The sequence below is a fragment of the Nyctereutes procyonoides genome, unplaced genomic scaffold, assembly GCF_905146905.1.
Source record: "Nyctereutes procyonoides isolate TBG_1078 unplaced genomic scaffold, NYPRO_anot_genome, whole genome shotgun sequence".
Lineage (NCBI taxonomy): Eukaryota > Metazoa > Chordata > Mammalia > Carnivora > Canidae > Nyctereutes > Nyctereutes procyonoides.
Window position 1 is genome coordinate 26,727,146 of NW_026575041.1, and position 20,599 is coordinate 26,747,744.

The following is a 20,599-nucleotide window of genomic DNA, read 5'->3' on the forward strand; positions in this document are numbered from 1 at the left end:
GCATGACATAAAGCAACAAAAGCCAGTAAATTGAACATGAGGTTGACATTCTGGGACTAATCCAGCAGTCCTGCAACAGTCTTCCAAACTGCACAGCTGCATAGAGCTGTGGACAAGCCTGGGCGCAGCCTCCAGGCATGTGCTCAGAGCTCTGCCTTGAAATGTGATCAATTCCAAGGAGAACAGATCCCTTTATGTTCTTCTTTGGCTGCAGGATATTTAGATAATGTACATATTAAGTCACTGCTATTATGAACTGCTTTTTTGCTTATCACTCAACCCCCAAATTCTTAAATCTTCTCCAATGACGAGGGAAAATTATTAAAGGAAATTACTTTTGATCTCTTATTTTCAAATTTTTAAGACCATTATTGTTTCAGGCCTAACTCTGGAAGTACAGATTCTATCAGCCCCAGGAAAAGGATGGTCTGTAGGAACTTTTTCCTGAGCTTAAAAAGGGACATGATGCAACTTGAATGCAATTATGTAGGCCCAATTCATATATGGATTCATATTATGGATGTAAACCCATCCAAGCTGGATTAATTTCCACAATACAGGGTGAGACATTTATTTACTGCTTTTCATTCAATTTTTGGATTTGGTAAAGAGCAAGGAGTATTGAATAATGGTACATTAAATAGATGGCAAAGGCTAGGCAGAGATAATGTCGTTTTCACTAAACCTTGAGTAAGGAAAATACAGTGAAACCACAGAGGCTAAGAGATCATTCTTTTTCATTAAAATCATCATGTGACTAAGTTTAGTGAGAATAAGTAATTTAGAAATTGGCAAACTTTTGCTAGATTATCTGGCTAGGTATTTCCTATAAAATTTAAGAGTAAAAAAAATTCCCTACATCTAATGGCTATCTAAAAGGCATACTTTGAGAAAAAGAAAGTTATGCCCTTCCTTGGGTTGTCTGCTTGTCTATTTTACTATATCAATGGAGACATGGTTGTTGAATTCTTTAATACAAAATGAGTTATCTTTAAATTGGAAAAAAATAAATTGGAAAAAAATTTTTTTCAACTTTTAAGTACTTATACACAATGACCAGGAGATCATAAAGATATTTAAAAGGATTCATATTCTTCCTGAAATCTAGTATATAAAGGATAAGTGCAGAATAGATTGCTTAGGTATTCACAGTAAAACATCTAGAAATTATTACAATAAAAATAGTCTGAGCATGTAGTACATTGCGTAGATGTTTTTGGAGGGTCTTTGTTCTAGTTAAACTCTCTATTTTAGAGATAACTTTAAAAATGTCAAAATCAGTACCATTATTCTTAATATTATAATGGAAGGGTGATAGGCTTTTTAGATTTCTGATAAAATAGGCCTCAAATTCAAAAGATTATATCTTTACAGATGAAGAAATTGAATACGTCTAGTTCTAATTTCAAATGAAATTCATCAAATATTTGTGTGGACATAGAAATAGCAATAAAGTAACTACATTTTCTAGATTCTTTGTTTCACTATAGAGTATGCCAGATTAATTTGATAAAATCATAGCCAGGACTATGACTTAATGAAAACATAATAATAGCAGTTACTATTGCTGACCACCTGTATACTTTTTGTTTTCATTTCTATTAATTGCAAAGACTTGGGCAAAGTCAGGTTCAATCAGAGAGGTTAAATGACTTGCTTGAGCTCATTTGATTAGTAAATGACAGAGAAGGGGCATAGGCATGGGTCAGCTCTTCTACAGTGTGGATCACAAAAATATCACTGTAATAGATAATTTAGAAGTTACAGGTTGACATGCCAAGGATATTTGAAAGGCACTGTTTTGGCAGAAAACATATCACCTGTCATATTTACATATAATCTATGTAATATTTTAATATTAAATATGAAAAGTAATAGTACTGCCTAATTAAAAAGTGACATGTTTTTAATAAAAACAGAAAAACTGCTACATCACAACTGATATTGGTGGTATAATTGATTCAGACTCAAATGGCTTCTCAAGCCTTTTTTATTTTTTTTCTCAAGCCTTTTTAAAGGAAATATTTATAACTCAAAAATACTTCAAGTATTTTCTGATATATAACCTGTCTTCTTATGATTAATTTCACTTTAGAGCTACCAGAAAGAACATGACCTGTAAAATGAAGATAAAGGTTATGATGACTGCATAAGAATGGAGACATTGGTATGCAGGAATTTGTAAAGAAAGATTTAGAAATTAGATATCTTCCATTTGGTGATGTTATGTTCTTTTTCAAAAGCTTCTTTTCTTTTTTTAATGTTTAGCCTAAAATTTTAAATTCTCATATTTAGACATCTACATTGTAAATCAAGATCAACATCAAGAATATCAAACATTATTATTAGGAGGTTGCAAAACAACAATAACCATAACAGCAAAACCCAAACCTTTTGGCCGCCACATTCTGTTCCCCCATAGTTGAATGAAATAAAAAAATATGTTGGAAATTAAATATGTGCAGGATTTGTGTCATCAAAATATAGTTTTAAAGTAACAAGAACCAGATGAAATATTATCATCAACTGTTCTCTATTGAATGTGAAAGGCTAATGACACTTTGTTTTCTCTTTTTGGATACATCTACATTCATTTACTTATGTTATAGTATAGTCCATTCTGAGAGGTACTATCTCCACAGTGGTAGACTGCTTCTATTGTATACTGGAGAAATTTAAAATGGATTTATTGGGGGATCCCTGGGTGGCTCAGCGGTTTGGTGCCTGCCTTTGGCCCAGGGCAGGATCCTGAAGTCCTGAGATCGAGTCCTGCATCAGGCTCCCTGCATGGAGCCTGCTTCTCCCTCTGCCTGTGTCTCTGCCTCCCTCTCTCTCTCTATGTCTGTCGTGAATGAATAGACAGAATCTTTAAAAAATAAAAAAATAATAAAATAAAATGTATTTATTGGGATGATACTTGTGGGGAAGAAAGATATTGAATTTTACACACAGATTTAATGCAAATGAATCACTGATACAAATTAAGGAGTTATTTGATATTTATTTTCAAGTTGATATTTTACTTTGTGCTGCATTATTTCTCAGTGAGGTTATAATGTTTTGCACCTATGAAATCAAACTGTATTTTCATTTGTACACTCAACAAGTATTTGAGTGGCTACATTTACCAAGCATGTGACTGATACCTACTACTGGACTGTAATTTTCTTTCAGAGGTATTTGATATTTGTTAAATGGAATCAGAAATGCGAAAAAACTTGTATATTGAATTAGGGATACTTAGCTATAAGAAACACTTGCATTTGTGGAATGAATTTTTCTTAGGAAGGGAAATAATACTCCATTCAGTTTTGAAATTTAGAACTGGGAGCATAAATTATTTTTAATAAATGTAACATGTACTTCTATTCTCCTATGGTATAGTCAGTCTGAGCAGAGATCTCACAAAGTAGGAAGAAGTAGAAAATTTAAGAGAGATGAAGAGAAATTAAGTGATGTAGATAAGGAATATGGGAAGAGAAAACCATAAAGTTAGGCATTCAGAGATGCAATGATGTAACAGAAGAATGATACAGATCCATGGTGATACCAAAAATGAGAACATGCCATACGATTTCCAGTTAAGAAAAATGTGTCTGTCCTACCTCAAACTGGCTCCCAGGCTCCTAATACAGTCAAAATTGTAGAACAAGACACTATTATATTTCAGATATGCACAAAATACCGGGTGAACCTTATGAGGAAGCAAGTCACTATCTGGAACATGCAGAAAAGAACATTCCAAAAATAATGGCTTGGCTGAATCTTGAAGACTGAGATATGGATGTGATTGGTTTCAAAGGAGGAAAATTCAGGCAGAAAACTGATGGAAAAAGATTTGTGTGGCAGGAACATAAGCTAAATTTAAGATAGTGGAGGACAGAGAGAGAGTAAGGTTATAGAAATTGACGCTTGAACACCATTTCAGAGTAACTACTGTGTTCCTGCAATAATAAGAGTGGAGCAATTAAAATAAAATCACTGAGGATGGAGCCCAGGTAAGCGTATTTTTAAAAAGCTCACTTTGGAGATGCTAATGTGCAGCTATAGCTGAGAATCACTATAACAGGTGACTGGAAGTCAATGAACATTTTAAAGTGAAGAAATGGTAAAATTAGATCCTTTTTAGGAAGTTAACTTCAGATTGGAGAGTGGCAAGAGAAGGAGTCTGTATGTGTATAAAGATAACTGAATAGCAGTGGTCTATGGTATTGTATTCACAGAAAAAGACAGGTAGTCAGACATACCAAGGAAGAGACTATTTTATATTAATGTTGAAACTATTTGGAATACGTGGTTTAAACTCTAACTGAATGTTATAACCAAATGTTATAAAATTTGGATATGATTTATTATATTTGCCACCTAGCTCTAATGGACCTAAGCCAAGAGCATTGGATGGAGCTTATTTTAATCCCCATTTCAAATCCCTTATGTGAATTCACTATTTATAGATACACTATTCATCATTCTTTTTGTAAATGGAGAATTTACTGGTAAGAAACAGTTATGGTAACACTGTCATGCCATTTTTTTATCAGATGAAACCACTTTATCTTTATTGGGGGTTATATTAGTATTCATTCAGAAATGTTACTGTCCCTTGGTAAACAGCAAGGATTTATCAGTTGAATGGAATGGGTACTCCAAAGTGTATTAAGAAATTGGAGAAGTCAGTAAATGTTTTCTGTATTGTTTTCAGTTACTTTGGTTTTCTCATTAACAACTATTAATTTACATAAGGTGGTATGTCTTATTTGTGAGATAATGTCCAATTTTTTAAAAATTTAGAAAAAGAATTTGGTCTACAAGTTACTCTGAGCTGTTAAAAATATTATATATATTAATTTATGTACAATAAAGACATAAATGTATAATATATGACTAAAATGGTATAAATTATATAGAGAACAATACTTTTAATTGAATTTTATCAATGGATGAACTTAGTTTTTCCTGTTATTTTTTAATATATCTATCTATATTTACATATACAGATATATAGATAGATCTTTAAAAAATAAATGGATCTCCAGTGACTCATCTCAGAAAAGAACTCTTGTCCATTTTCTAATGTAATATTTTCAGTTCATATAACAGTGTGAATTGTGTTTTCTAGTTATTGTAATTGGCTGTATTATTTTAAGACAGTATCTAGTATTTCTTGAAATTTCTCTCTTAGAATTGGATCAGAGGCACTCAAAAACTTTCGATTTGTCGTTATCTCCCACTGAGTAAAGAAAGAGAATAGTATTTCTTATTTTCTCTTCCCTTCCTCCATCCCTTTCCTTCCATCCCTCCCTTCCTTTCTTTTTTGATTAAGAAGGGAATAAGGAGCTCTGACCAAAAGGAGCACTTTGCAGTGGTAAAGGTAAGGAAATAAAAAATCAGTAAGTTTAAGTGATTTTCCACTTGCGCCAGATGGAAAGGTGTGGCATTAGGCCACAGATGCCTCTGGACTGCTATTTCGATTCACAATATTTTATTAAAAGACAAGTCCCCAAAAAGGTTAGTAAAAAACTACAAAACCCCTAATACTGTTGTCATAATAATATGGCTCTCCTTAATAACTCTCTTAGAGATTTCCAATTTGGGCAACAGTCAATATATGAGCTGTTTTTCCTAATATCACACCCTTAGTCTATTTCAGAAATTTTAAACTCTCTTTCTTTCTATTTTTTTTCATTAAAAGCCCTTTAGAAAACCTAAGGTTATGAATTTTCTCTTCACAAAAATTTATATACGCTCATGTAGAGAAAATTTTGCATACCATTTTAAAGACTTATTTTTGTGAATAAACTCAAGAAGACAAAGGGAACTACCTAAGAGGAACATAAAATAACTTTTTTATTTTTACATATAAGATTTTTTTTCCTCTAAAGTAGAAGATTGGTTAGATGCAAAAGTTAAAAATCTTCACTTAAATGATATGAAATAGCATGGAAAAGACTAAGTTTACTTTGGCAAACAATTTTAGTAATTTTTAATCTTGTGAACTGTTAAAGAATATACGGGCACACAGAAACACCTTAAAATTCTAATTATGCATTATACAGAAAACAAAACTTCACATTTTTTTCTGAAATTAACACAATGTGATATGTTATAAATGTAAGGCTTTGAGAAGAAAATCGTAAAATCCCAAGACCTCACAATCCTGACCAAAAGAGAAACAGACATACCACAAAATTTAATTGTTAACGATAAAAATGGCATTCACTTTTTATGAAAGAGCAGAGGTTTCACCATCCCTGCCAAGATCTTGGGTAACTGTGCGGCAATAACTTCAGACATCATTTCTGGAAACTCAACGCTCAGTGCCCGGGACTGGATAAATGTATTCAAGCAGTACAGATGAAGCTGTTTGACAAGCTGTTAGTTTTACAAATGGATAAGAAACATGTAAAAAATTAATACATTCATATAATAAAACATGACAACTTATTTTTCTAACAATATAAACACTCATAAAGTTGTTTTCTTTCCAAAATAACTCTCTTCACTTTCTAAAATAACATGTAAAATATTACATACAATGAAACATTCCGATAGCACAGAAAGATTTAAAGAAATGAAAGTCTTTCATAATCCCACAGGATAACTGATATGAACATTTTGGTGTCTTTCTTTTGAGTTCTTTTTTCTTTTCATACATGTATGCAAACATACCCAGGTATATACACAGTATACACAATGATATATATATATATATAAAATGCAATTATTTAATAAAGTCTATTTGTTAACAGGGTGGCTTTTTTACATAACAATATATTGACTCTTCCTCTGTCAATACAACCTAACATATTTCATTTTAATTTAATTTTAATTTTTGTCAAATAATTAATGTAAGTAATTTATTTATTTATTTTTTTAATGTAAGTAATTTTAAAAGTCAAATAGAACCCAACAGTAACAATGAAATCCAGCAGTTTTCTCATAGAATTCTTCCCATTCTTATTCTAGTTCCCCAAATGCAACCATTTTCAACTTCTTTAGCCCATATCTTTAAGTATTTATCTCTGTATTTCTAACAAATTTTGTTTTTCAAATTTGATATTATTGATTTATTTCTATTATGGAACATGAGGTTTCAGCTCTCCTATACTAGATACCGCTCCCAATTATGTACGAGTTTTCTTCTCCTCATTCTCTATATAGCTTTATCTCAATTTTTTACTAAATCAATATCCAGTAATTATATTATAAAAATTTTTATTGTTCCTGCTGGATTACAGTTCCTTTCATATATGATTTATTTTTATTTTGCTAGAGCTAATCATTTTGTGTTTCTGTTTGCTTTGTTTCCTTTATATTTATCACAAAGCCATAGTCTAATTCTTCGACACAATTTTAAAAACTCATCTGAGCATGTTCAGACATACTGGTACTCCCTAGTTCCATCTTTTTTTCCCTTGTACTAGTATTCTGAAACCCTGGGCATTACTGCTACAATCTAGACTAATAATTGCTTAGCACAGTTAATGTGCTAGAATATCCTTTTGTATCTCTCCTGGGTTGGATCTTCTACTTTATTGTCTTATTTCAGTGTTTTATCATTAAAACATTCTGTAGACGTCCATGAGAAGATGGTATTTGAGGTAGGCTCTCTGAGACCTTGCATGTCTGAAAATCCTTTTTAAGGTACCATCATATTTGTTTGATGACTTGGCTAGGTATAAAATTCTTTGAAGATTTTCCTTTCCTTCAAAATTCTGAAGCCATTGCTCCATTGTTTTCTGGGTTCCAGAATTGCTGTTCAGAAGTCCATCATTTTGATTCCTGATAATTTTTTATGTGAGTTGTTTCTTTTCTCCTTACTCTATTTTAGGATAGTCTTTTTATTTCTGGTATTTTAAAATTCCTAAAATAGTGTGCCTTTGTTCAATTGTTTTGTACCTGTGCACTGGACTTTTACAATCAGAAAATTCAAATCCCTCTGGTCCACTAATTTTTATTTTAAGATTTATTATGTAATTTCTTCACCTTGATTTTCTCTGTTCTTTTAGAAATTCCTTTTATTGGAGATTGAACCTCCTTAGATTAATCCCCTAAATTTGTTGTCTCTTCTAATTTTTCATTTATCTTTTTTGTTATTTCTTCTGAGTTTTTCTGATACTTAAATATTAGCCCTTCTGTTAAATTTTAAATTTTTGTTTCTCTATATTTAATTATCCAAAAGTATTTGCTTTCTAAATGTTCCTTCCAAATGTTTTCTATTTATGTCTCATGGATGCAATATCATTTTTAGTTCTCTGAATATCTTTTTTTTTTAATCTTTTCTGTTCTCTGTTCTGATGCTTTTTCCTTCATTACTTTTTTTCTGTGTATTTGATTTCTGACTTTCATTATACAGGCTTTACCTATATGGCTAATAATCCTTGGCTATCTGTTCATTTTCAGAAATAAGGTCTCAAATTTGACCCAGTGAGTAGATTACCATATTGTCCATTATTATTAGCACTGTTATTAACTTGTAATTCCATCCAAAATGATATGAGAGTCTTATTTTCCACATCTATACCTTTGTGCTTTGCTTCCTGTATATAAAATGTTTTCTAATAGGCAAAATATTTTAGAGCATATTCAGGAAAATGTATCACAATTCCTATACAATTAAATTACTCTCAAGTTATACAAATACTAGTAAAAGGATATTTGGGTGATATACATTGAAAGTGAAAAAAGCACAATATAAGTTCTGAGCAGTGTGATGCAAATACTGTTTTTTTAAAATATAGTACAAATATGAGTTTGAAGAAACCATATAAAGTAAAATGTAGATTAAAATTTAAAAGGTTATAGAAATTCAGAAAATAAACACTGATATCCTAGAACACAAAATACTTACATCATGCAAGTTATCAAGAAGTTTTGTGAGTTGGTAGAAACGCTGTGAGCTAGAGACAACTCCTTTTTGCCTCAAACCAATTGCTTTGATGAGCTCTCTAATGTAGCTTGATCTCATCTCTTCAAACTGGTTTTGACTTCTTAGTCCTTCCAAAGGAACTGTAAGAATATAACTACAAGTGGCAGTTATGCTTAAAAAATTAACAGCAGCAGTTTGTAATAAAAATTTCTGAGCTGTGTAAAGTTTTGATATGCAACTCTAATATGAACATGTTGAAACAGTGTTATTGATAGTTTTAGGACACATAAACTTATACTTCTCTTGAAGAATATAAGAACAATTAAATAAAGGACATTTTAGCTCACCTATTTTAGATTTGTATTAATGGATTATTCATCTAACTTAGCACTTACTCAAAAGAGCATCTGTCATTCTATATTCCTGTCTCAGGAATGAATTTAGTTTATAATTATATGCACGGTGGGTCTTTTTTAAAGAAAAAGTATTTGAACAAATACTTGGATTGCTCTGTCAAGTTTGTCTTCATATAAATCTGAAGTATTTGTCATTGAGATTATTCATGGATAACTTACCATTTTTGTTGTGATTTTAGCATTGCTTCATTAAATATCCTAACTCCTTCCTGCTGATATGAAAGAAAGCTATTGATATTTCAATACTTCTCTTATACACCACCACTTCATTATACTCTATTTTTACTTATTTATTTTAATTTCTATTTTCAATTCAAATAGTTTTGATTATCTTTTTTTTTGGTATACAGTACTATATTAAAAATATATTCATTTCCCCCTTTCCAATAGTTGTATAGTTGTAGCTCTCATTTCTGCTTCATGATTCAGTGCACTGTTTAGTAGGACTTCCAGAACAATATTAAATAATAACAATGGCACATATTCCTATTTTGTTGCTTATTTTAATGGGAATGCTTCTTATTCCCATTTGTTATTTATTTATTTATTTGTTTGTTTGTTTATTTATTTATTATTTACTCATGAGAACAGGGAGAGACAGAGGTAGAGACACAGGCAGGGGAAGAAGCAGGCTACATTGCAGGGAGCCTGAGTGGGACTCGATCCCAGGTCTCCAAGATCAGGTGCTGGGCTGAAGGGGGCGCTAAACCGCTGAGCCACCCAGGTTGCCCTCTTATTCCCATCTGATGTTAACTGCTAATTCAGATATTTACCTCTGTAATCTTTAATTCTGATATCCAAATTTTAGGCACAACTTCCTATTCTTACTGCTTCTCTTATTTTTACTGTGTTGTCAATTTTACCTACAACTTTTTTTCTTAATATTTTAGGTCCTTCTGTTATCACTTGTTTGAGATGCTCTGTTGATTTCTTCAGCAACTTATCACCAGAACTCCCAATTTCCTTGTTTCATTTTCTTTGGTTGCATTTATCTTACAAACAAACCTTCAAACTTAAATGAAGCAGCTGCCTTTTCCTGCAGCTATTCTAGACTGCTGCAGGAAAGAAAAAAATTACATAATCTCTTGGATTTATATAACTAAACATTTATGATCTTGACCCTTAGCAATATTTCTATAGAGAAGTACATTTAATTTAAGCAAAATCAACTGTATATGCCTAGCAAAGGGAGAGAAAAAAATCCTTTTGTAAAAACTTTTATTCCTTGTTGTCCAATCAGACCTTGGCTTCCACTCCCCTTAGAAAAAAAATAAGGCCACAGATTTACAAAAAGAAATTCTTTGCTTTTGAGTTTTTAAGGGCTCATATAATAAATATAAAAAAGTCTTTCAAGGGTAATTTTGGAAATATGTGATTTTTACTTGATTGTAAATTTTACTGCTGTATATACATCTGAACCAGCTCTCCTAAATATTTCTATTTGCTTTGAGCTCCTTATCTTAATTCATTTTTCCTTAATTATTACATCCAGTAATATATGATTGGGGAATTTTCTCTCAGGTCTTGTTGATTCCACAAGTGAGTTTTAGGACTTCTTGCAAATATCTTAGTGGCAAATTGGGAGATGGTGAGTCATGGGCAGTTAGTCAGATGCTATTTTAGATAAGAATACTTTTTAAAAAAACAAGGATCTTTATCTTTTGACTGAGCTAACTTAAAAATAGCATATATTCATTGGAAAAATTTTAGAAAGCATAGAAAATACATAAAAAATTATAAGTCACCAGATCCTACCATCCAATACTTTGGGATATTTCCCAACATTATATTGAGAACATTTACTTATTATACCTCTTAAAATGCTTTAAAAATAAATGTTTTAATTCTCACATTTAGCTTCACTTCACAAAATTGTAAGAATACAACTTGTCTTATTTGTTATTTGAAATACTTTATTAAATCTAAACAATATTTATTATGAATATATTTTTTGATTTTTTAAAAGTGTATATACCTTAGAAGTACGATTATTGCAATAAAAGATATTAACTTTCTTAACTCTTATACATTCCTTTTTTTTAAAAATAAGTTTCTTTCTAACTCTGGGAAATGAACTCTAGGGGTGGTGGAAGGGGAGGAGGGCGGGGGGTGGGGGTGAATGGGTGACGGGCATGGAGGGGGACACTTGACGGGATGAGCACTGGGTGTTATTCTGTATGTTGGTAAATTGAACACCAATAAAAATTAATTTATTAAAAAAATAAAATAAGTTTCTTTTTTTTTAATTTATTTATTCAGAGAGAGAGAGACTGAGAGGCAGAGACACAGGCAGAGGGAGAAGCGGGCTCCATGCAGGGATCCTGACGCGGGACTCGATCCTGGGTCTCCAGGATCAGACCCCGGGCTGCAGGCAACGCTAAACCACTGCGCCACCAGGGGTGCCCACTCTTATACATTCCTAAACTTCTTACTATTTAACTGTTTTGTGGTAACTACTGAGTGTTTACATTTTAGGTAATCTTTGCTTTTCACACAGAAAATTAAAATATCTCATTTTCATTTCTCAAATTATTAATGAGGCTGAACAATTTTCTTAAGTGTATTAATGACTTACATTTTTTTTCTATTTAGTACTCACTTATCTATAGGGTATATTTCAAATTTTTTTCTAAGTTTGTTTAATTTTTAGATACCTTGTTACAATTTTGCAACCTTTTTAGGGCAAAAAACTAGTAGTGCCCAGGCAACCCTACTTTTCTCATGATCCAGAAGTAAACACTTCCAACTTTTTCATCTATTTATTTTAATTTTTCCTTCTACAGAATTATTATTATTTTTTAAAGATTTTATTTATTTATTCATGAGAGACACCTAGAGAGAGGCAGAGACACAGGAAGAGGGTGGAGAAGCAGGCTCCATGCAGGGAGACCAATGCTGGGACTTGCTCCAAGATCCCAGGATCACGCCCTGAGCCGAAGGCAGATGCTTAACTGCTGAGCCACCCAGGCGTCCCTCCTTCCCAGAATTAAACAGCAACATTGTAGTCCTGATTCTTGATTTTTTTTATTTTTCACTTTTGATTTTCTAGTGTGGAAAATGAGACTGTAGCTCTATTTCCATCTTTCAGATTTACCATCACCTCCACACCAGTAGTGCACAAGTGCACACACACACCTTCCTAATCCTCATCTTCCTAATATTTTCATAATATTGGTTAAATGAGTATTCAGAATTTATTATCTTGTTATGTAAAATGCTATCACAGTCAAGTCACACATAGTATACATTATGATTTCTAGTACAACTTTTTGTTTTACTAAGAGTAAATAATCATCTTAATGGGTGTAAGAAGTGGTATCTCACTGTGGTTTTGATTTGTATTTCCCTAATAATTTGTTGAGCATCTTTTCATGTGTTTAATGTCTATTTGTATACCTTCTTTAGAGAACTGTCTATTCAGGCCCTTGTCAATTTAAAATTTTTTTAATTGTTAAATAAATTGTTCTTTATATATTCTGGATATTATTATTCCTTTTCTTTATCAGATACATGATTTTCAAATTTTTTTCTCCCATACAGTGGGTTGACATTTATTTTGTTGATCATGACCTCTGATGCACTAAAGTTTTAAATTTGATGAAATTCCTTTTTTTCTTTTATTGCCTGAGTTTTATGTGTCATATCCAAGACAAATTGTCATATCATTGCCAAATTCAACATCATGAAGCTTTTTTGTTTTGTTTGTTTTATAATTTCAGCTCTTAGATTTAGGCCTTTGATCTATTTTAAGTTAATAAGAGTCCAACTTCATTTTTTTAACGAAGTTTTCCAAACACTTTTTGTTAAAAACACTAATTGTTTCCTTGATGATTTCTTCTCCTATGTATTTTCCTGTTCTTTCTTTCTAGTGCTCCAACTATTTGGGTGTTGGGCCTCCTTGATTCAGATTTTCTACGTTTTTTGGTTTTTAGTTCTACTTTTGAGAAGTTTTCTTTGTCTACCAATGCCTGTACTGACTTAAATTCTGCTTTATTCTTTTTTTTTTTTGCTTTATTCTATACATAGGTATATATAGATATATATACACACACACACACACACATATATATATATATAAACTCTGCTTTTCAATTTTCAGTATCTAAGAGCTCTTTGCTTTTATTTTTTTTCTATTTTTATTTATTTATGATAGGCACACAGTGAGAGAGAGAGAGAGGCAGAGACACAGGCAGAGGGAGAAGCAGGCTCCATGCACCGGGAGCCCGACGTGGGATTCGATCCCGGGACTCCAGGATCGCGCCCTGGGCCAAAGGCAGGCGCCAAACCACTGCGCCACCCAGGGATCCTGAGCTCTTTGCTTTTAATGTGTTATTCCTTTCTTACAGTATTCAGTACTTGTTCCTTGGGTGCAAAATATTCTCATCTTTCTACAGAGGGGATAGCTTTTTAATTTTTTGAGGTTTTCATCTTCCTACATCATCTGTTTCTTCCAACTTTGTTTTATTTCTGATTTCATTGTCTTTGATGTCAAAGGATTCTCTCAGATGCCTTGGTTATTTATATTCAAGAGTGGAAAGCTATAAGGCTGATTCACAGTCCTGTTTCAATGGGTAGTGCTTGACTATAAGCTTTAGTACAGGGCAATCTGGCTGAGCTATTTCAGAGAAACATCTGCTATTTAACATATTAGTTTCTTTTCTTTCTGGAAAAGAGATTTTGCACAGAATAATCCTTCAGTCTCCTGTCTAGAGGATATGAACCTGGATGACAATGTTTTGATAGAGGGGGTGAGGTAAGTATGCTGGAAGATGGTGTCTCAACAGTTGGCACATTATTAATCTATTGTCATCATAGGACCCCTCATCCTCAACAGTGCCTACAGTTCACCTCTGTTATATCCTGTTATATCCAACTACTCTCTGTTATATCCTCTTCAGGAACTAAACCTAAGCTCTCTGAATTGGAGAGGGACAATTTTATGGTTGGGTGATTTCTGGATACAGACTTTTAAAAGAACTTTGTGTTAACTCTACCTTCACTCTCATCTCAAAAAATCATTGTTGTCCATGAGAGGCTCCTAACTCTGGGAAACGAACAAGGTGTAGTGGAAGGGGAGGTGGGAGGGGGATGGGGTGATTGGGTGATGGGCACTGAGGGGGGCACTTGATGGGATGAGCACTGGGTGTTATACTATATGTTGGCAAATCAAACTCCAATAAAAAAATACACAAAAAAAAAGAAAAAAAATCATTGTTGTCACCAACTGAGAAACATGCCAGAGATTTGGTATTGCAAATCAAGGTACTTCTTGGCTTTTCTTACTTGTGGCTTAAAATTCAACCTTCTTAGTTATGCTAAATTGGCTCTGCTCACTGGCTTTCAGAATTTTATTCTTATTCACTCCTCTCATTCTCTTTTATTTCTTTTTTTTTAATAATAAATTTATTTTTTATTGGTGTTCAATTTGCCAACATACAGAATAACACCCAGTGCTCATCCCGTCAAGTGCCCACCACCCAGTTCATTCTCTTTTATTTCTTAAAAAAAATCCCTTTAGTAATATTTAAAGTAATTTGAGAGGGAGCAATGGTGTGTTCAACTTGACATATTTTCCTGAAGATCTTTATTTTAATTTTTAATGGCAAATTGGAGGTTGATACTTATGTATCAAATCATTGAACTTCTCCTTTACCAACTTTCCAATTGCATTTATTTTTAAAAAGGTATTCCTTATTTGTAATCTCAAAATCATTTATATTCCTTTTATAGTGTTTTTAACATTTTAAGACTGTACATTTAACTTATCTGGTATTTATTTTAAGACATAATTTGAGCTAAATATCCAAACTAAGTTTTCTCCAATGTAAAATTTATTTTTCCTAACAATATTAATTTGCTCCATACTCATTGACTTACTGTGTTTCCAACAGCATATTAATATATGCTAGTCTGACTTGACTAACAATTTAGTGTATCTATTCCTGTTACAGTGTATTAATTAGGCACATTTCTAATTTCCTTCTTCACCTGAAAATTTTTGTAATGCTTATCTACTTATTTTTTGAGATTTAAAGATGAATTCCTTAAAGCTTTGCCAAGTCTCTCCTCAAAAATCCCATTAGGATTTTTATTAGAATTTGCAGAAATCATTAGTACTATTCACTAAATATTGCTGTTTTTCCCTTTTCTTGAGGCTGCACGTGGCTAAGAATTTTGTTTTCTATAGTATGTGACTAGAAATTATATATATATATATATGTCACTTCCTTCCTTACCAATGCTCTAGTGATTGGAGAAGTGTATATCAAGATAAAGCTTCCATGTGCCTGAGTACCTGAGTGATGGCAATGAGCAGAGCCTCCCTGTTGATCTGCATTGGACATATAGTGGGGAAAATACATACTTATTTTTTTTTTGTTAAGCTACTGAGATTTTGGGGTTGTATGGCCCTTCTGCATAATGTAACCTATCTCTAAATATATAATTATGTTAATTATATCTACTAGTCTGAGGAATTTAGGATTATCTATAACATAACCGCTATAGGATTCATTACTGCCAAGAAAAGGACAGGACTTAACTACTGTCATATAAAATTTATTCTAGTTGACTTTCTTGGCTAGTTCCATATCAATACTTTAGTCTACTTTATGCTCTTTTATCAAATTAGGCTTGAGAGTCTCTGCTCCAAGGTAAGAGGATAGGGCTATGGATCCCTAGATCCTATACTGGTCCTTGTCTTTATACAGATTTCATGAGGAAAACTTCCTTTTTAAGAATTTAGCTTTTTTGCCTTTTTTCCTGACCCACCCCTCCACTATTTGAGATTTGTGCTACTTGGAAGAAGTCCCTGAAAAGATACTACCAAGAAGGACCCTTGGCTCACCTTAGCTCCCTAACATTCTCTTTCAAATCACTGAGTGAAAGAAGGATCAATTCAGATATTCAAAGGCTGAGCCTATCTGTGCATGGATAGGGCACAGAAAAAGGTGAAAAGTAAAAGCAGTTTTTAAAAATTTTCCAACCCAGACTCTTGAATATCCACTGAGGCAAAGGTGTGTGTGTTCCTTGTGTATGAGAAAGAGTGAAATGGATATCTACATGTCCTTCTGGTGACCAATGCTGTTTCATGTTTCTCCTGGGTATAGAGCTACAGTGCATTTCCCAGCCTCTCTTACAATTAATATGGGTCAAAGACTGTGGGTAGAAGTGACATATGACACTGCCAGGCCTCACTTCCAAATCTTTTCTCACTTATTGCTTCTCTTCTACTTAGATCCAACAGGTACTTCAAGCTGCTATGAATGGGTGGAGGTTCTATATGGAAGGAACATGGGTTTTCTTGCTAACTCACTGGACTGTGAATATGAGTGACAAATAAACTGCTATTGTATTATGCCACTAATCTTTGAAGGTACTTGTTATAACTGCCTATTCTGATATAAAAAGAGTAGTTCCAAACAAAATTGTGTATATTATACAGTAAGTGCTTTGTGGAGTAGGAGGAGATGGAAGATAATTTATCTTTATGCAGTATTAACTGGCTCATAATACCAAATTAGGTGAATGTGAAAAAGTAACTTAATCATGTTTTATCTGAAAAATAGAATTGGCTGAACTGGTGGGCTATTTTGCTATTATATAAAACTTGAGAAATATAAGGTAATTTTATCAATGTCTGTGACAGTGTATTAGGTGTTTCTCCTTTGCAGCCACAATCTAAGATTCATACCTCATGTATAATCATATGACCATATTGATGGGGGAACAGAGGACTAGCTGAGAACAAAGCACAAGCCCAGGGCAGCACACTGACAAGTCCCTGAAACTGGCAGAGGACGTTCCTCTACGGACCCAACTGCCTTGATGTCCATACTTTGCTAAGGGCAAAAGGCAATCTTAGCCCGACCCCCAGGAGCCTGTAAGTCTACTTTAACATATAAAAATTCCTCTAGAAATTTCCCTTTATCTCTATCCCCCAAGATACATGTTGGCAATCATCCTCCAAGCACATGGCCCACTGAAAGACATCTGAAGGGTCTCATGACTCAGGTTTTATTAGACGGTAACAAGTGACCTTTTCCCAACAATAGCCAGGCCCCTCAAGGTCCTGGAAACCTTGCTTCCAAAATTCCTTATCTCTAATTTTGTGCTATCCCCAGACCCCTCCAAACTCCCAGGTATATAATCAGTCACCCCTCACAGGCCCAGGCGGTAGCTCTTCCTGCCCACGGGTCCTGTCCTCAGGCTTTAATAAAACCACCATTTTGCACCAAAGACATCTCAAGAATTCTTTATTGGTCATCAGCTCCAGGCCTTACCTATATTCCAAAACTTCAGCAATATTATCATTTGAGACTTTTCCAATGAATTAAAAATTAAGAAAGTAAATGTCTTGTAAAAGTTGCTTGTACTCACTTGTATTAAGAAGTAGCAATACTTTCATACACAGAAACTCTTCCTGGCTAACTTGAAGCTTGACAAACTCCTGTGGGATCTGCCACATGGTGAGGCATAATGAATAGAATGATGATTCCTTCATCCTCTGTCTTGTATCATACACAACACATAAAGGAAAGAGCAACAGGAAAAAAGAAACATACAATGTCTTAGCGAGTTTGTGAAATTTATCAGAGAAAATGAAATATGGTAACTTACATATTACAGAAAATGTCTTTTTGTAATCAAAATAAACTAATAAACTATTCACAATACTGAATTTCTGAGGTTAAGAAATTTTAAAGTTAGGAAATCAATTAAATACATATTGACCAAAATTAATGTTCTCACTTTTATTATTATATTTTAAAAACTTAAGGAGTTGAGAATGTGGAGCTGAGGAACACCCAGGGAATCATAAATTTATTGATTATTTTTTTCTGTTAAAAAGTACATATTTTTTTGTGTCTAATCCAAAGGGAGAACGGATTCGGTTCATAGGAACTGAAGAACATAGAGTAGTTCAGTGTATTCAGGGTAGAAGTTACACTAAGAACTATTCTAGGGGAAATGTATGGTGACAAAGAAAAGAGAACATTACAAAGGATTAAATAATTGACAAGGTTGAACACTAATTGTGAAGATTGAGGAAATTTTTTTAAAGGTATTTTCTCAACCATGTGCTGTTCTACAATACCCACATTAGTCACATGCAGCTAGTAAAAAGAAAACTAGATTTTGACTCAGAAGAGCTAAAATTAATCCTGACTCTCACTCAGATTCTTTGGCAGGACATGTAATTTCTCTGAGCCTGTTTCCTGACCTGTAAAATGAAGGACACTGATTCCTTCCCTGTTTCAAGGGATTAGATGGAATAAAATATATGAAAATTACTTGTTAACTATAAAGACAAAAGTAACTTAATATGTCATTAATTCTGAGTCAGCACTCATCATTTGAATAGCATAAATATTTCCATGAAATAATTCTTATTCAGTTTAAGGTTGTATGTAGGAAAAATAATTATAGTAATTTAAATATAGCCAAGAAAATTGAAATATTTATCTTTCAATCTTTAAAATAACTTACCAGTCTGATTTTTCCTCTAGGAGGAAAGATAATATCTTTACTCATTGAAGGTAAGTTGATACTTTCAACCAAAAATACTTCTAATTTTCATCATTATCTTCATTAGTACCAAGGTATAAAATTTTAATTTGGTAAACTAAATATTTCATTTTGAGTGTATTTAAGTATATTTCTTGATACATTTTTAAAGTTTAAAAAAATGGATCTGAGATGACTACTATATATTGAAACAAAAGGGTAAATCTCCAAATATCAAATTACTGATATGATGATACAATTTTATTTATTTTGTTATATCAAGCTATATCCTGAGATAATTCTGGTAAACCTTACAGGAAAATTCTATCTATTCTATTATTATAGATGTATAAACCTCTATTGGAATGTAATTTTCAAGATTATCCTACATATACATTTATGTGATAATACAATAAAAAATCAAGTTACTACTTACTCATTTAGTATTAGATCAGGTGCAAAATATAGCATCTGCCCACTGACATGTTTGTAAGATCTCCATCCTAGTCCAAACACCATTAAGCTCATCCAAGAATACTGGATGAGAGTTATTTGGTCATCAATGTGTAAATTTCGAAAACCTACAAATTAAATAAAATGATCCCCAAAATCACTTGTGTTAAAATGTTGAAAATACATAGAAATTTGAAAATAGATGTAAGTAAGGTAATATACTGTTTTCAATTTCAATGCATTTTATACGACAAATAAGGAAATATTAACACATAGTAGTGCCTGAGAAATTAAAAAGGAACAACTTCGAAGTAATTAAAACTAATCACTTTGGGGGCACCTGGGTGGCCCAGTCAGTAAAGCATCTGCCTTGGGCACAGGTCATGATCCCAGGGTCCTGGGATTAAACCATGCATTGAGAGGCCTGCTTCTCCCTTACCCTCTGCCTCTGCCTGCTGTTCCCCGTTTGTGCTCTCTCTTTATTCATTTTATCAATGAATAAAATCTTTTAAGAAATAATAAAATAAAACCGGTCACTGTTATTTAGCATTTCTGAGAATTCACTAATTGACCATTGTCCATCAGTGACACATACAACATTCATCTATTGAGACTCACTTGTGCACTAGGCACTGTGTTAAAATGGTTGAGAGGATGAAAGACTGAAACTCTGCCCTTAAAAGAAACTCACAAGCCAAGAGGAAAGACAAGCACATAAATTCAGCGATACAGAAAGTTAACAGGGAACTGGAAAAAATACATAGAAATTTGAAATAATTATTATATAATTTTATATATATTATAAAATTATAAATTTTATATTTTATATAAAATATATAAATAATTTTATATTTTATATAAAAAAAGTTTTATTAAAGCTTATTGAGTTATATTGAATAACTCCTGAGGAGATCACCCTCAAGCAGAGTGTAATCAGATTGTTGAAGAATCTTAAATCTTTGGGATTTAAAAATAAGCTGATTTTGTTTTATAAAACCACTGCTTTCAATTTTGTTTGATTTGTATTTAATATCCTTTAATTATGTCTTAGGTAGATTCCGTAGTTTTATGGTCACTTTTTTTGGGAACAATTCAGTCTCATTTTAAATGGCCATGTGGTTTAAGAGGTTTAGTGTGTGTGTGTGTGTGTGTGTGTGTGTGTGTGTGTGTGTTGAGAGAGAGAGAGAGAGAGAGAGAGAGAGAGAGAGAGAGAGGAATCCTCTGATCTTTCATACCTTTACAACCTCTTTTAGGCCCTTCTCCAGTGTTGGAGATAGAGGGAGGATGGTAGGGAGAGAGCAAATGCACTGACTCAATGGTCAAAATATTCTCTCCACCTTTTTTAATAATAAAT

General features: G+C 32.8%; 1 protein-coding gene across 2 annotated transcripts in view; it reads right to left on the reverse strand.

Annotated features, from left to right (window-relative positions):
* Positions 1-6,216: 6,216 nt before the first annotated feature.
* Positions 6,217-20,599, reverse strand: part of PGR (progesterone receptor) — a 109,190-nt gene continuing 94,807 nt past the window's right edge. For both annotated transcript variants that reach the window (XM_055320794.1, XM_055320795.1), the window contains 4 exons: positions 19,229-19,373; positions 17,665-17,795; positions 8,852-9,009; positions 6,217-6,372 (listed from right to left, as the gene is read on the reverse strand). In XM_055320794.1, the coding sequence (XP_055176769.1) occupies positions 6,217-6,372; positions 8,852-9,009; positions 17,665-17,795; positions 19,229-19,373 (590 nt within the window). The remainder of the gene's footprint in view (positions 6,373-8,851; positions 9,010-17,664; positions 17,796-19,228; positions 19,374-20,599) is intronic.